Source organism: Plectrocnemia conspersa, unplaced genomic scaffold (genome assembly GCF_051122295.1).
Source record: "Plectrocnemia conspersa isolate PC_06_02 unplaced genomic scaffold, ASM5112229v1 ptg000013l, whole genome shotgun sequence".
Taxonomy (NCBI): domain Eukaryota; kingdom Metazoa; phylum Arthropoda; class Insecta; order Trichoptera; family Polycentropodidae; genus Plectrocnemia; species Plectrocnemia conspersa.
Window position 1 is genome coordinate 7942836 of NW_028277177.1, and position 18369 is coordinate 7961204.

An 18369-nucleotide genomic window follows, 5' to 3' on the forward strand; every position below is an offset into this window, starting at 1 on the left:
CTTCTGACATTTATCTAGATTGTAGAATAATATCAAGGAAATACTTAATATGTATGGGAGAACAAATATGAATATGTAGCGATTGATTAAAATAGGCTGGTAATTTTTTTTTATTTTTACGCAAAAGAAATATTTATTTACTCTTGCTTAGCGTTTTTTTTATCAACATTTAAAAAATTAAATTATAGATCTTATCTTTGTGCAAAATATTTCTATGTATTGTACTTATTGCTAATTAAAAACTATTGACACATTTAGAATCAGCAGTTCTCTTTAAAAAATATGTTTTGGAATTGAAGCAGTCAAATTTCGTAATAGCAAAGATTCATATTATTTCCTAAGATTCATATAAGTTTACTTAAAGGTGAAAAAGTAATTTAAAAATTTATTTAATATGTAATTTTGAAGATTTAATGATTTAATTTCACACATATTTCGCACTCAGTTTATATTCAATTTGCATTGCTATAAAAAATCAGCGTGTAAAAATAAGTATAAAACGTTTTCTGAAATTGCAAAAAAAGACAATCACGCTTAAAAGTGTAGTAGTTACGGCACATAAGAAGTGTCAAGGCTTTGTAGCAAAAGTTGAACGCGCTTTGTTTTCCACGCCATTGTGAAACACGCAAGTATCACATTTTCGTGGAAAACATTTTGAAAAAGGGACTTCAAGTTTCATCTTAACACTTAAAGATGTATGAAATTTGTGTTGAAATACATACTTGTCAGTGTGGATGCATAAACTTGACGATTCGATAAGAGGCATTAATTTTAAGCATTGCTCAATTACATAAAAAAGGTTAACGATCGCTTCGTTTGACAATAGGTCATTGAAATTGTAAATTGTTTAGTTAAGTACTTGTTCCGAGTGGCGGATATGCTAACAGGATATGTCCTCGATTTTCAGGAGTTTGAATCTATTAGAAGATTACATTGAAAGCCTATGATTATAGCGAGCTTGATGATAATTTTGCTCGTAAATAATTTATTGTTGAAGCTTGAAGGTCGTAGGAATCAAAGATGGCTGTGACGCGATAACCTTTTATTTTTATTTTTATTTCCACGAAGGTACTCACTTTGGATCATTAGGCTCGGGTCTGTTTGAAAAGATATCATTATTAATATTTCGCTGACCTTATAATGATTTTAGTAGACAATGGTATATGTGTCGAGTGTTTTTGAAGATAATTATCCGCTCACGGATTGTTTAGAAATCATGAATTTTATTATTATTTTGATAAAAAGTCAGATTTTATTGTTTTCAGATTACCATTAATTAATTGCGAACGAAATAAACTTTTTTACTTGGAATATATTGAAGTATTGTGGATAATATTATGTCTTTTTTTAATATATATATGTATATATATACATAAATATTTGATTCATGAATAAACATATATTATACATTACGCCGAAAGTGATGAACTTCGATGAAAAACTTAAAAAAGGCTTAAATCATAATTTACTAGTAATGAATAATTTTGTTTCTAAGGTAATTAGCACTATTTCCGATATATACAACACCTTACTGATCAGGATATATATGATTTTGAACACCAATATGACGTAGACAAGAGGCATTATGATTATGAAATCTAATTCCGGGATCCTGGACGATTTACGATACTTATAATTTCTGGGTTTAGTGAAAATAATATTTTAAAAATACGGGTTTAATTTTTGGGTAGGTTTATGAACAAATTTTAAATATTAGATACACCTGCACTTGTCACGTGCAAGATAACTGGATGCTCTCAGGCAATAAATAACACTTTTATGCTGCAAAGTGCATTTTTAACAACGTCAGAAATGTAAAAAAAAAACATTATTAAAATTGCTTTAGAATAAAAATAATAAAAAAATATTGGAATTAATTATTACAATAAATATTAAAAATTAATTTAGATTTATTCTATCTCATAAGAATTATTTAATTCGAATCAATCTAAAATTTAGAATTAGTGCGACAATAAAACGCTAATTATTACCACATATGTCTACCACTAAAAACTAATCCTAATGTTCCTGTTGGGATCACCCATAATCGTTGCGATGAAATAAATCGCGAAAGACTTGCTAAAAGCTTATAATACTAGTTGGAAAATTATTATTTTTTAGACTTTCTATGAACGTAGTTATTTGCTTTTTTGCGTATTTAAATAGACATATACTAAGCAGTATCCATTAACAGTTTCAAAACACACAGAAAAACGTAAACATGTGCACTTAAACAGATGCCAAGCATTCCGTGATTCACTTTAATTTAATTTAAATGAATATATTATAGATAATAACAAATACCAAATATACTAGTGAGGAAAGAAAACGTTAAAATTCCTTATTGAAGCATAGAAGATGATTCTTTCATAATGAATTATCGACTATAATTCAATAACTTATACCCGCTTTATTTGAGTTAAATATATAAGCTTAAAATCGTTTGATTATTGATAAAATATTGGAGCAATACTATTAGCTTAAATCTAACTATTAATTACTATATTTAAAACACTTCATAAATATATTATTAAAATCGATGTTTTTTATTTATAGTATATATTGTAAAAAAAATATTTATGTTAATAATATTTAACGTACTAATTGAAAAATCAACGAAAAGCTAATCTGTTAATCGAACTTAATCGATGATATAGTTATAATATTTAAATTAAAAATTTTTGTACAAGTTATTATTATATAATTAAATATAAATACTAACCTTTTGCAAGCAACAATATCAACTTTTCCACCGTCATATAAGCGAATGGATCTCAGTTCCTTTTCGGTTGCTCCGTAAAGATCAGATCCATCGATGAAACCAGAAGCCATATTCATCTGCTCTCTGTGTTCTATTTAATTAAAAAAATAAAATACACTCCTTATGTTTATAATAACAAAAAAATAACTTAATATTTACCATATTTGCAGTTGTCTACAGCTCTTCCGGGAATGGTTCTCAAATATTCTTCGCAAGCTTCTTCCGACTCCATCGGATAACACTCCCTGTGGATGGGAGCTCCTGATCCCCTTTCTACGCAACATTTTATCTGTGAAAGAAAGTAATATAAGCATTGAGCGAATGTCTGGATGGATGTTAAAATACTCGTTAAATAACGAATCGAGGAAAAAACTTCTGAGAAAAATATGCGTATGTACACGCGAAAGTCTAACAACAATAACAACGTATTAAATTTATATTGGCACGGCATTTAATAGTATTACGCAAGCCACTTTCGTTTCCGACAAAAAAGCTCTCAAACGTTCGGATTTCCGCAAGGCGAATGATTCTATGGCTCAAGGTCCGTTATTAGCGATTGGTAAAACTTTGAACGTTGAATCAGAGCTACGAATTGGGAACTAAAAGAAAATCGAAGAGTTCTTAATATTATATGTTCTGATGTCATACTGCTTTAACCTTTAAGTAGCTGTGAATTGAATATTCTATATAGCAATAATATATTAATATAATCTTTGAACTAAATGGAAGTAATATCATCATTGCTGAAAATGTATGTCAGTCAGTGATTATTATTATACTGAAGCAGCAGAATCTGCTGCTTCTCTCTTCGCATCCCCTGGTCCAATTTGACGTCCGGAATTCAGAAATGAGCCCACTACGACACTACACAAACTTTGTCTTACAAATAACAAAAATAAACACATCTGACACGAAGGCCATTTCAGATTAAAAAATATATAACCGTGTCGTGTGGAAATCGTTTAATCATATGTAGATTCTATATCGTTGATTTTTTTATTTACTCTACATATTAGATACAGCAATATTTTTATTTTCAGAACAAGATGGTTCATAGATATTTTACATTTTCTGACCTTTAAGGAAATATTTTTCTTTAAAGCTTCGGCTTGATAAGCTGACAAGAACATTTTATAAAATATACTATTTTTCAATGAACTGGTTTCTTCATTCAGATTTTTTGTCAATATTCTTAATATTAGCTATAAAATGTTAAACAGTAAAACCAAGACACAGACTAAATATATTTTTAATCAACAATAGACAAATTGCAGTTTGACCAGAATATATTGTATGAATGGTGTAATAATCTTACAAAAACTACAATAAACTTAAACTTAAATTTTCAAGCACGATAGACCTGTGTTGTAGTCGATGACTAAAACTCGAAAGACCTGGGTTCAAATTCCATATGAACCTTTGTGTTTTTTAATTTCTATCATGTCTGGCAAATTAGAATAAGTGATTATTATATAATTGAAATTCCGATCCATCATTACAGATTAGGTTTTCCTAGATTTTTATAATCGCACGAATGAATATCGTTATTAATAATTCAAATAGAGCTAGGTCGTACATATTAGGTATAAAAAATCTTTATTTCAGCTCATAAGGAATATTATATGTATATTAAAAATATGCGTTTTTTTAAAATCCACTCTTTAATTTGCTGTTAATTTATGTGGATATATTATAAAAACGATTAAAAGTTAAATATGCCGAATAATGATTCTAGATACCACAAATACATATAAGGTGTATTTTTTCCTTTAACATATGCGCAAGATGAAAAAAAAGCTAAACTTTGTTTTTGAATATCTGGAAATAGCAATTGTATCCCTTTGAGCGGTATCGCCGTACATGTACGGTCGCGATCTTTCACTGTTTTTAGATGCCCCAAATAGTAATATATTTACATATATAACTGAAGAAATATTAAATAAAAAAACATATTTTTATATTATTTTTATTTTATTTAATGTAAACGATTTTTATAGAAAATAGTACTAATAAATTAAAGAGTACGAAATAAATTAGCATAACAAGAAATATTAAATTTTAGCTCTCTGAATTGATATAAAATAAAATCCACAAAAGCCAAATAGTATGTAAAGAATATTTTTAATAATTTAACGAAATTTAATAATATAAAAGTGTTAAAATAGATTATTCAATCATACTAATACAAAAAAGTAGTAAATAAATAAAAGCAATAAAACGTTAAGAATCGCTGATTTTTTTCAAATATAGTTTACTATAAATGTAATATAGAATAATAATGAATAAATAACAACAGAAATAATTATGGAAAAATACGTAAAGTTAACTTACTCCCAGATGAATACTAACAAATTAACAAAGGTGTATAAATTAACTCACTACTCAAAGGGTTAAATTTATACAATTTTTGTAAATATATGTACTACCATAAATTTAAAGAAAAAATATCATTACTATAATGTTGAAATTAAAAAATGCATTATGTATAACTAATACAGTGATTATTTTACATTATATATATTTTTAATTTTCCTTTTCTTACGTAACTAGTGAATTAAAAATGCAAATTTCGATTAATTTGTCTCAATAACTTAATAAAAGTTTATAAAACTAAAAGCTGTATTTATGACTTTCTAATCCATTGTAATTATATTTGAGGGGATATAATTTAAAATTAAAAAAGTTTGAAAGTACTTGCAAGTATAACTTGAACAAAGGATATGGTCAGTGCCAAGTGCAAAGGATATTCGAGATTATACATTCCATAGAAAACATGTCAATGACTTTTTCTGGTTTTCAAGCACCGTACACAGATAGATAAACAGGATATTCATTACACAGTACCAAATAAAATCCGCCCCTAATTATCGCATTGGTCAGGCCATCGAAAGCTGGAAGGGCGTTAAACTTACACTAATTCTCAAAGGGTATATAATATATTTTTTTATTAAATCTTCCGTTCTAACCTGAGAGGCGTAAGCTCAATGTTTTACAACAGGGTAAATTTGTACCAACTAGGTAAATCAATCAGATATAATGAATACCTACAAGTAAGTATTCATCAGACTGAAAATCTGGGAATCGGTGCCATCTTTATTAATAATTATAAATTATTATGTGTAATATAATTTATAACCAATAGATATCACTGCAGCTGGGGCCGGTTTTTTAATAATAGCTCATTTGTTTTTTATAAATAAAAATTTGAGTGCTGCTGCCGGGGCTCGAGCCCGCAACCTCAGAGTTACTAGTCTGAGACGTTACGGTCTACGCTATTCCGTCCTTAATATATTCGACCGCGGCCATACTGAAAGTAATTTCACCGGGAATACACTTCAGACAGAATTTGAAACTTCCTCAACTTTATTTTAAACGATATAACAGTCGTTTTATATAAAATAAAAAAACATGGCCGTACTGAATAAATTTTACCGGAAATATTTTTATTTTTTATTATAAATCTGACCATAATGATGGCCAGTATACAAACAATAATAATTTTTTTTTAAAAATAGAATAATTGCACAAAGTCAAATTAAAAAAAATTACGCGCGCAAAGGGCGAAATCGGTCGATATATCGACCGACGACATCACGGTCTATAATTCAATACCTATCCATAATAAAATCATCCTTAGCATCAAAATATGTCGTCGAGAAAGTTCTTTGGTTGATATATCGACCATATGAAATGAAGTTGTCGCTATCCGCCAAAAAAGGATAAAATCAAAAATCAAAATAAATTAAAGCGTGCATCGACGGGTAAGTGGATTGTCTAAAATTTATAAATTTAAGGATTATCTAAGTTATAATAAATACCAAAGTGAACATAGTCTCTTTGTATTCTTAGTTCTAAATGTTTGTTTTTCATTTATATTAGATTACCACCCGATTTAGATTCATTATAAACGACTTTGGCACGATTTTATAATTTTTTACATCGGTTCATTTTTATGTTTTGCAATCACGTATCAAAATACGTTTGAAGTTCTTGGTCACGTAGTTTACCGTCCGCAGTTATGTCAGGTTACGCAAGGTGGAATTAAAGTATTCCGACTGTGTGAAGATGACGAAAGGGAAAATTCGAGGTCGAATATTAAATATATATATCGAAATTGTTGTCGATAATGTTGATTTTTTCGTCAGTAATTGCACTGTGTAGTGTCTAAGAAAAAACGCATTTGAATGTAAATATAAAAGCCTGCTAAAATCATTTATTAAGAAATATTTGATATTATTATAATTCATGTTAATGAAAATCTAAGATTTTTCAACCGAAGAACGTACATTTAAAATTTACACAACGTGTTCAGTCACACATAGAGAATACCAATGTGAAACGTTAAAGTTGCGTTAGATTCGTGCAACTTTCATTGTTTTACTCGTTGTTTATATCGGTTCGTTCGATCACAATGCCACTAAGAAAATATATATTAGAAAGCGACAATAAAGAATTATCTATCGCATTAGTCATATCGATCCAAATAGCAAAAATCAACCAGAGATTTCCGACACCAGCGCGCTTATATTCAGAAGCCATTGAGCTTAAGGTCTTTGGAGATGACGCTCTCGTTTAACTTCTCGATTTGCGGTAGAGTACACTATGGAGAAACTGCGGTTTGTCTATCCAGTGTTTGCATTGAAAATTAGCAACGCTTACATAACCCCGAGAGGTGGAATTCACAAGCGAATTCGCTGCAACCGGCTGTGCAACGATTAAGGTTGGTGAAAATTTGCATTTCAGTTGCCAATTCTCTCTTGTTCATAAATTACTCTTATTTAACATATACATATAGTAGCTTACCTTTTCAATGGTAGGGTTGACCGTTTGAACTAAATCTTGCAGTATCATTTCGCCCCAAGCTGCCAATAAAGTATTGACATACAAATGGTCTGTGGGTGGGACTGCAAGTTGAATAGATTTGGCCACACTTTGGCTTGATGGTAGTCGATGGGTACCAGTGGAAGTCCTCGGTTGCGAAACACCTAAAAAATAAACGTTCTCATTAATGACAATCAGCAAAAGCCATCTACGATCGTTAGGAATAGGTCATGATACAAGTATGGCGAAAATTTACAATATGAAATTGGTCAAGGTTAATGAGTGTGCACATAGGTATTATGAGTGAATAGAAAATTTTGGTTTTTGTATTATAAGCAAGGTTTTACTTTTTAAGTTAAATATACAGATTGGTATGTAATATTTTTTTTCAATAGGGCAATGCGTATCTTGTACTATCATTAAATGCGTTTCTCTTTCTATTTGATTTATTTAATTGATGTTTTATACTGCTATATTATTTCTGAATACTTGTCTATTAAAAAAAAATAAGCATTTGCTCTACAAAAATATCTGATTAATTTAATAAAATAATGCTTAGTAAGCATACTTTTATTTTTGTTAAATATAATCGAAATTAAAAAATCTTCTTACAAATGAAATATTGTAAATTAAAACTATATCGTCTGTTCAAAGGACGACTCTTAGATTTTCAGGAAAAGTATTAAAAAATTCTGTAATAATTAAACATTAACATCCTGATTGACTTATGGGATAAACAGTATAAGTAAATAACCTCTTGCTTAGTAAAAATTATTTGAGTCACAAATATATACCTATATATTTTATAGTATTTTTTACCCTTATTTAGACTTGCTCATTACTTAACTAGAATTAATAGTATTTCAGGTATTTTTTCATAAATTATAAAATATTACATATTTAAAAGATTTTGAAACATTAATATCATAAATATTTCATCACAAAGATGAAATGTGTTTTACATTACATAAATAATCAATATATTAGCCAACTTATTTCATTTATATGAAAAATTATTAAAATATTTTATATTAGAAATAAAAAAGTAGAAGAAGAATTATAATATATTAATTAATCAATTACATGAAAATAAATTAAAAAGGTTCACTTTTCTGCATAAAAAATATTATTGTCCTCAAAATTTTTTTTTAGCATTTCGTTGTAACCTGTGTGTCCAATGCATTACAACTGTACCAACTAAGTCAATCAATCAGACAAAATGAATACCTATAAGTAAATATTAACCATCAGTATGAGAATCAGTGACATTTATATAAATAAATATGTGTATTATAATTTATAATGAATAGATGTCACTTTGCAGTTGAGGCTTGTTTATATGAATAGCGCATTTTTATAAATACCATTCTGAGTTTGCTGCTGTGGCTTGAACCCGCGACTTCTGGGTTACCAGTCTAGACCTTACAGACCATTTCGATATGTATCATTTGTACATATTGAATCAGTGTATTAATAAATAAAAAGTAAAGCTTATGCAATAACATATGTAGCGCAAAAATCACGTGATAACAAAAACACATTGATTATAGGCAACAAATTAAATGGTCAGAATTTAAATCAACTTTGGGTCAAAATAATAATAAAATCTCAGTCAGAATTTTATTAACAGCCTGATCATAATTATATTATTCAGGGTCAGAATAAATATCGAATAGTTAGAATAAAAATAACATATGGTCAGAATAAAAATATAGTGCGATCATGTGAATTAAAAAAGATTGTATTGTACATTTATAAATATAAATGGGCAATAAATTATTTATTTAAGAAATATCTAATAAAATATCTCGCTCGCACCAAAACTGTTGGATAGGTTAGGTGCAGTATTGAACATCCCACTGTATGTAAAACGCGAAAGTATCAGAGCGACGAACGAAGCGGGAATAACGATAGAGCGGTGGCGGAGAGCACGCTTGGCTCTTTGTATTGAAATTGATAATGTTGTGAGCTCAACCAAATAAGTTGGCTCTAAAACACCTTGATAATGACCATGTATGCTAACCATCTGTCAACAAAAACTGACATTTAAGATTAAATACAGATCATATAATATAAATACTGATTGAAAAAAATAATTCTGACATTCGTTAAGATAATTCTTAACATTTAATATAAATTCTGAATAGTCCAATTTAAATTCTAAGCATGTATTATAAATTCTGGCCATCTAATATTTATTATGGCCGCTAATATTCTGTCCTTTAAAAATAAATTTTGACCACAACCGTATTAAAATTCGGACTCAAAAAATGAGCCTTTATAATTTACAGATCTTGCTTATACAAAGCTTACATCTTAAAAAAACATTTATTTATGTAGAGAACATTGCTCGCTCATAGTTTTTTCAGCTAGTAGAAATATGAAGGAATAATTTTAACACATCTTACTTAACATAATGTTTTAAATAGTAAGGAATCCTTTACTTCAAGAGCATAATCATATAGCTTTCGTAGTAAACGGTCAGTCAGAGCTCTAATAATATTGATTATTACCCAAATTTATGCCGTGTATAAATAAAAATGGAATATCAATATATGTATAATTAAAAGATCTGAAACCCTCTTTGAAACATTTGAAGCTCAGAAAACTCGCATAGATTAATTGAAGACCTTTTCTTCTCCTTTCTTCTCCATCAGGTAAAATAACAACATCAAAATGATAGCATCAGTGAGCTTTCTTGAGACCCACCAATTCAAACATAACACTCACTATAATATACGACTTTTCACTACACAATATTTTTTTTTTGGGTAAATTCACGTATCTGCTGTATTAAAAACACATCATTATCCTAAATAATAAGTTAATATAAATAATGTGTTGAAAATGAGGCATAAAAAGAGCTATTAAACCACTTTTAGGAAAGAACTTTTGGAAAACGCTTAAAAAATCTGATGTTGAATATTTAATTAAAAATAAGAATATCATTAAAAATATAGAAAAACATATATATGTCAAAATTTACAACATTGGTTTTGATAATGTGGAAAAAAGAGATGTGCATGCTTTTCAAAATACCAATTTAAGAATATACAGTTACCCTCATGACTTGTCAAAACAAATAATAAACATCATACTGAAAGACTGCAGCGATATTATAATTATCTATTAAATTGGAACGGATCCTATAGAATTTATATATACTATCAGAATGAATGATTCGTTATACGGCATTTCCCTTTACGTCTAGCTCTTCAAGAACGTATCTAATAAGCACTATAAACATTATTTAAAATTCCACGCATATTAACAGCGCGCTCAATTTTCTTCAGTTCAATGGCAAATGTCTATTTCGAAATTTTAAGACAAAAATTCCGCATTTCGCAGTCGCCATTGTTAGTGATAAATGCGTAAGGTGATCAAACTTGAGTAAATTTCGTCACTCCCGTCATTGTTCTGTCTTTTAGCGTACATTTTCCGACAATAATGGTATTGAACGTTTGTGGGAAAAATCGCGATCAATTACGTTCACACAACTCAACCTAATGTTTTTTTCACGATCATATCACAGAATGAAGAAATTTTCTCAAGCGACTATATAATAGCAAAATCAAACCCTAAACGATTACTAATTGCTATCGTGCTGTATCTTTTTTTATTCACTGCAATAAAAAACTGTGACTAATTCTTTAAAAAAAAAAAAATACATAATAATGGGCGTTGGTTCCATGCAAATTTCAATTGTGTTCATTCGCGAATTTGATTGCGATTTTTTCATCAGTGAGAGGCGTGAAAGAACAGTGTCCTCTTAACCTTGATTAAGTTCAAGTTGATTCATTGTGTGTTAATTTGTCTTTCTGTCATCTATAAACGTACCATCGGCGTATTCGGGTTTCAATAGTCGCAGGAATACATCGCCTCTGTTGGCCCATGATCTATGGCGTACGTTGTTACACTCTCCCGTTGGGCTTCTATATTTGCTTGGAGGACAGGGTGGTCCTCCGACGCTCTCTTCATTGCAGCTAATGGATCTGGAATTAAAAAAATCATTTAAAAACTCTCAGAAGACTATAGCTAGAAAAACAATATAAAAATACACACTTGTCTTTGATCGAAACATTGAATCCAGATCTTCTCTCAATCTGCAAAGCAGTCGCCAAAGATCTCCTTAAATCTGCCGGAGCTGCTGCTGATGCATATTCGTTAACCGAGTAGCCTCTATACGCTTGTCCATCGACGATTTTTGAATAACTCAAAGCGACGCATACTAACGCCACTAATGACCTGTCAACAACAAAAACGAAATATGCGTTAAACCATTTTTGGAAACTGTTGAAATTTCCGCATTTTTTCTTAACCGATGCACGCAAAATTAAAAACACACATATCCAAGGTTGGACAAGACACGCTCCGACATTGCGGAAGCATCTTCTGCAATAGTAATAAATTGATTTTTTTTCAATGTATCACAGTCGTTACTATTATTATTACCCTAACCCGATTCGACCCTGACTTTCTATTTTTTTATAGTTCGTATAACAATATAATAGGAGGAGGAGGCTCAGACTCCCACACGTGCGTTAATCTCATTTAATAACAAATGAACGAATGTCAAGAGCGGAGAATTTGCATGCGCCGCAGAGCGAGTGAAAAAGAGAGAAATTTAACCGTAGCGATATTATTTTAATGGGTCGTTTTTTGTGTGAGGGCAGAAAGTCAAATTCTTGTCAGCGTTCACACTACATAAAAGTTTGCTTAAGATTTTTTTAATTGGTTGCCATATGCAGAAAAGCTGCAAATGAATTTGTGAAATGAAAGAGCTCCTGTTTAATACATAGCTACCATATATTGCAACCAGCTTAATCGTTTAATGCATTTATTAAAGAGTGAAGGCCGACATTGCCGAACTGTAGAAGAATTGTTTTTCATCGGGTCAATGCTAGATCACATATCACAATGTTGATGCAACAAAATCAGTTTGAATGGAAACTTCTATGTAACATACCATATTTTCCTGACATTGCGACCCATGAATATCTTAATTAGAATAATTAAAAAAAATTAGGGCAACCGTGACAATCCAACACTAAAAAAAATATTTACAGTAATTTAATTCTTATACAAGTATCTACGATCATATAAAAATGCCATATATATATATATATATATATATATATATATATATATATATATATATATATATATATATATATATATATATATATATATATATATATATATATATATATATATATATATATATATATATATATATATATATATATATATATATATATATATATATATATATATATATATATATATATATATATATATATATATATATATATATATATATATATATATATATATATATATATATATATATATATATATATATATATATATATATATATATATATATATATATATATATAAATTAATTAAATACATTAAAAAAACTGTAAATTACAATCACCCAGAATGTGATATACATTGACATTAGCCAAATTTAAATGCGATATGTTTCAAAAGTCGTATAAGTCGCTGACTATTAAACCTGAAAGACCTGGGTTTGAATGACATATGGATCGTGTCTGAGAGATGGAATTATTGATTATTAAATAATTATATAATTATTCAGATCGATCATCACAGATAAGGTTTACCTAGATTTTATGAATTTTACGGATGAATATCGTGAAGATTAATTAAAATCAAACTATGTCTTAAATAGAGGATATCTAATATATATTTTATAATTAAAGCTGCTTACAGATAGTCGGCTTTAAATGTTTTAAACAACAATGAAAGCCGTTACTATGCGCATCTGCATTTGTTTTTTCAATAAATTCAGATAAAAATTATGTTTATTTACATTCAAATGTTACAATTACAATTAAAGCTCCTAAAGAAAGGGACGAATAAAAGAAGCTTTTAATCTTCCAAAATATTAGCAAATAATCCGCTTCACAGAAAACATTCGTGTTTTAATTTTTGATCCAGTGAAATGTGCAATAATATCATAAAAATTGTATTATATTATATAAAAAATATATATATTAAATATTTGCAAAACTTGTAATGTTAATATAAATTGTATTGTAATCACAAGTTTCCTAATTTTCTTATTTGACTACTTGCTTGCTACTGTCAAAAAGCAAATAATTGAGTAACGTTAATCATTTTTTCAGTTTAAAAATAAGCAATAACTGCAGTTTTGTAACCGTTTAAATTATTTTATATTATTTGCACGATTTTTCAACTTCTAATGACTTTATTATGTGTTTTATAATAAGTACTTAAATATATTTATAGTTAATTGCCTTAAATGTTAATTAAAAATAAATAGTTAAGGTAATTATATCATTAAATTTTTATTGCAGGATTATTTTTATATTCTCGCGCCTGTAATCTTAAACTTTGACTCAAAATTTCGCGCTTATTTTACTCAGCGCAATCTTATTCTTACCTGTGATTTTAATTACCAAAATAATTGCTTTATGTTATAAATCATTAAAAATGAACTATTTTTATGTTCAAAAATAAAAAGAAGCGTAAGCGTAAGCCCACCACGTTACAATGTAGTAAATCAGTATTAAATCAGTATTAAATCACATTAAAAACTTTAAACTTTAGTTTAATATCACTATATTATATTTTCTATACATTAGTAATTAACCAATAAGTGAGTGTTAATGAATACGCAATATTTTTATTTTTACAATAGCATAACAGGCGTTAGATTAATGCGTTACAACGAAGTCAACACAATCAACAACTACTACAAGTGAAACATTAGACTGAAAGTCTAATTTATGTCTAATTTTACTATTAAAATTATGTAAATTAGTGACATACATATATTTTAATACTGTGACTACAATAGATATCACTATGTAAGATCTAGCGCAATTTTATTTTGCTTATCCATCCGTGAGATTAGAAAAATCTAGGAAAACACAATCTGTAATGATCAATCAGAATTATAATTATATAAAGATAACTTATTTCATACATTGGCAAACACTATAATGGGATTTAATTATCTTGTAGGCTATGTTAATAAATGACATTCAAATACTATTTGAAACACTACATGATTATTATTATTATTATTATTATAATTTATAAAGAGTACCAGGTTTATGTATAATACAATAGACAATAAATTTAAATAATATATGTACGTATATATTATATATCTGTGTATGTCATAAATGATCTAAATGAAAAAAAAAATGTATCACATATTCGTATATATTTTCCTTGAATGATTTAATAATAAGGTGAATAAATAAGGAAAAGCATTATATTATATTGTAATTCACACCAAATACATTCGAATTATTTGCTACAAAACTCATTGGTTCAATTCACAATGGAAATTCGTATACCAAATGAAAACGAAATCCATTTTAGGAGTCAATATGTTTCGTTGGTTTATTATCGATATTAGCGCAAAAAACACTTTGAATTCCACCAAAGATTTTTATGCAAACAATTGTTGTCTTTACTTTGCGTACATATACATTTTTTTAGTAAACATTAAGTGGTTTTCCTTCACCTCGCATGACGACCGACGGGTTACCTCACCGTTCTTCGATGTAAACACAAACAATTCGACTCTAGCTACACACGTGTCGTTATGAAATTTATTGAACGAAGCTTTGTCGTCCACAGTAGCAGTTTCATCGGCATCATCCATCGTTTTGAGCCCACGCTACTCTTTGAATACCAAGTAGTTTTAAAGACGTTTGGTGAAAGTCGAGTGAATGAAGGCAATTTGTCATTGTGATGTTTGAAATTTAAGTTTTTAAAAGCGAAAAACTGTAACTTTAATATTGCGATGGGTAAGAACATAATCTGAAAATGTGGCAACGAGGCGAACGAATATGTGATTCAAGTTTGACATATTATGTGTGAAGATATGCTTTACAAGAAGTAAAATGTATATGATATTTGCATTTTTATGTTATGTCAATATAGTAGATGTATAATATGACATTTTAATGTTTAACATTTTTACTTATGTTTTTATATGATGTTTATAAATTGTATGCTTTGAGTGGTACAATCCTGTTTTATCATATAAAAAATATTAAAATACCGATTAACAAAAAACAGTAACGCAAAGAATATTTTATGATTGGCAGGAAGGAAAAATCGAAGCTATTATGCATTTGGTTAATTGGAATACAATATATGTAATATTTTCATTCAATTTGCTTCTTGGAATAGTTATTATATATTAAAAAAATATCATGGTTTATTTCATAGTTATTTAATATCTGTGTTAAAAGTAAAAATGTTTATGTAATTTAAATTTGGCAACAAATAAATAGGTAGCAATATATGTTTTTATTTAAAAACTATAAATGGTAAAAAAGCTTCGAATTTTGTTATTATTTAGGCATAACGATAATACTAAAAATACTTTAAAATAATATTTTAAGGATTATTTATGATATAAGTAAATGTCGGTCCCTCACTATCGTGAGGTACCGCAGCAAGTGTACGTTTATCGGACGCTCAAGCTTTTGGGTTTAAAATATTATTTTTGTTTTTTTCTTCTGTTTTTTTTTGCATTTTATTATTTATTGTACTCTAAAAATTGTACAACATTTTATTTTATCAAAATTAGATTTTATTGGAATCATTTTTTAATTATATTATATAGTAAAATATTATATGCAACATTAAGTCAAAATATAACTATGTATTTATTTTAATACAAAACGATATAAAAACTTTATTTATTATTTCTATTTTAATTTATATTGATTATTAAAAAAATAGTCATATATATTTTTTAGTTATAATATAATTTTTTGTAGCAAATAGCACAATAGTAATAACAAAAGCCAAGTAAAACACGTTTATAATAAAACGTATACATTTGATTTTGATCATGTTAGTTTATGATTAGTTTAACTTCACAATTATTATTTAAATCATTGAAATGTAAATTAAAGTTATTCATACATGTATATATATATACAATAGTTTTATAAATAATATTCACAAGCTTAATGCATAAATATTTCTATTAGTTACTCTTAATAAATAAATTCTTGCAATAGATTTTTTTAATATATGTGCAAATAAACTTTTATTTTAAACTACTAATATGGCCAAGATACTTAAATTTGAGCAAACTAAGCGCGCAAAAACGCTCAATTTTATATTGTTGACGTTCGTAACGTACGGACTAGGTCTTTTTTGACTCATCCCGGATGAGTCAAAATTATTTATAATAAATATTTATACAATATGTCATATATTTATGTATAAAAAAATATTACGCTGTTAATCGCTGGTAGAAATAGAAAAAAATCTTTCATTTTTCAACCTTGTTAAAAACGCCACTGAGCTGCAATTTGTATCTCGGTTATATAAAAATACCAGCACAAACGCGAGATTAGTCTATTTGTTATAAAAATATGAAAGACGTGAAAAATATTTAAACAGTAGTGTGTATTTCGCTGGTCCTTCGACTCTCAAATAAGAGATACTCTGATATGTTAAACACTGTATTTCGCTGGATATTATCCATATATATTTATAAGTCAAATTAAAAATATTAAATAAGCAGTTAATTTTAAAAATATTTAATTTGGGTTACAACGAAGATATATACTGAATAATAATAGGAGAGGTTTACAGAATTAAAACTTGCTTGTTGTAACAGTTTATGGATTGATATTAAAGACTTTGGACATACATTTTGCAAGAGTATATTTGTGTGAGAAAGCAATTATTACCTACCACTTTTTAACATCAAATATAAAGCGAAAACAAACTCTTGAACAAACATTGAAAATTGGTGAAATTCGCACGAAAATGAAAGGAGTGTCAGAGTGTAAATATTTCGCCTTGCAAATATTTATTACAATTCAAGTATTGATAACATCGACCGTGACAAGGAAAGGCCTTGGATGTACGAGCAGATGCTGTTTGCTCATCTTAACCTATTCCGTCTAGGAACATCTACAACCTCGTACATATATGACGAATGAACTATAACGTGACGATCATTATCGGTTCAAGAGTTCTCGTACCCGGATGCCGGGAAAACATTTTGAGGTCAAACGGATGTGAAAATGAAAAATTTCGTAATTATGACACTTCTTATCAAATTGGAACAATGAGTCGATCTCTTTTGCGTAATGCCTGATTTTTCTTATTCGAACAATGCTAATCGTTGCAATATTTTTTCAATTGCGTGATGAAAAAGTGATATTAGAGAAGATTTCCGTGTACTAATAACGAAATAAGACTAATCGAGATTTTATGTGTTTCTGTGCATCATCATTTTTTTTGCTTTAATTGAGAAGCGCGAAAAACTAGAAACATATGACTAAAAAATGTCCTTCTACAAAAATATTTAGTATAAAAATTACGTTTTTTGGTTAGCGTAAATAATTCAATATAAAAAAGGTAGAAGCCTATAATTCCGCATGTTTTTGTAAAACTATTATTGAATCAAAAAATAAATAAAGTAGTGATTTTTTTAGTAGTTTTTCCTTATATATTTTTAAGACACTATTTTTTTATCTATAAATATTTAAATAGTTTACTAAGCCTGAAATTATAATATTGCTTTACTCTTTATTTTTAATGGAAAACGATTTACATCAACAATGCTTTTTAATCAAAATTATAAAATTATTACATTTTTTATTTTAATATGTTTTTTTGTAATAAAATTTAACTATTAATATAATGTATTTAATGATACATTTTCACTACCTTTTAAAGCTAATTTAATATGCACTCTATTTTCAGTAATGCTTAATAGTGAAATCAGTAACATATCGATGTGT

At 28.0% G+C, this 18369-nt stretch overlaps 1 protein-coding gene across 1 annotated transcript in view; it reads right to left on the reverse strand.

The window, feature by feature from the left end:
- LOC148227194 (uncharacterized) overlaps positions 1-18369 on the reverse strand; it is a 40454-nt gene that overhangs the window by 9125 nt on the left and 12960 nt on the right. The window contains exons 2-6 of the mRNA XM_088202886.1: positions 11645-11827; positions 11420-11574; positions 7565-7746; positions 2921-3050; positions 2723-2852 (exon numbers count right to left, since the gene is read on the reverse strand). Coding sequence (XP_088059012.1) covers positions 2723-2852; positions 2921-3050; positions 7565-7746; positions 11420-11574; positions 11645-11827 — 780 coding nt within the window. The remainder of the gene's footprint in view (positions 1-2722; positions 2853-2920; positions 3051-7564; positions 7747-11419; positions 11575-11644; positions 11828-18369) is intronic.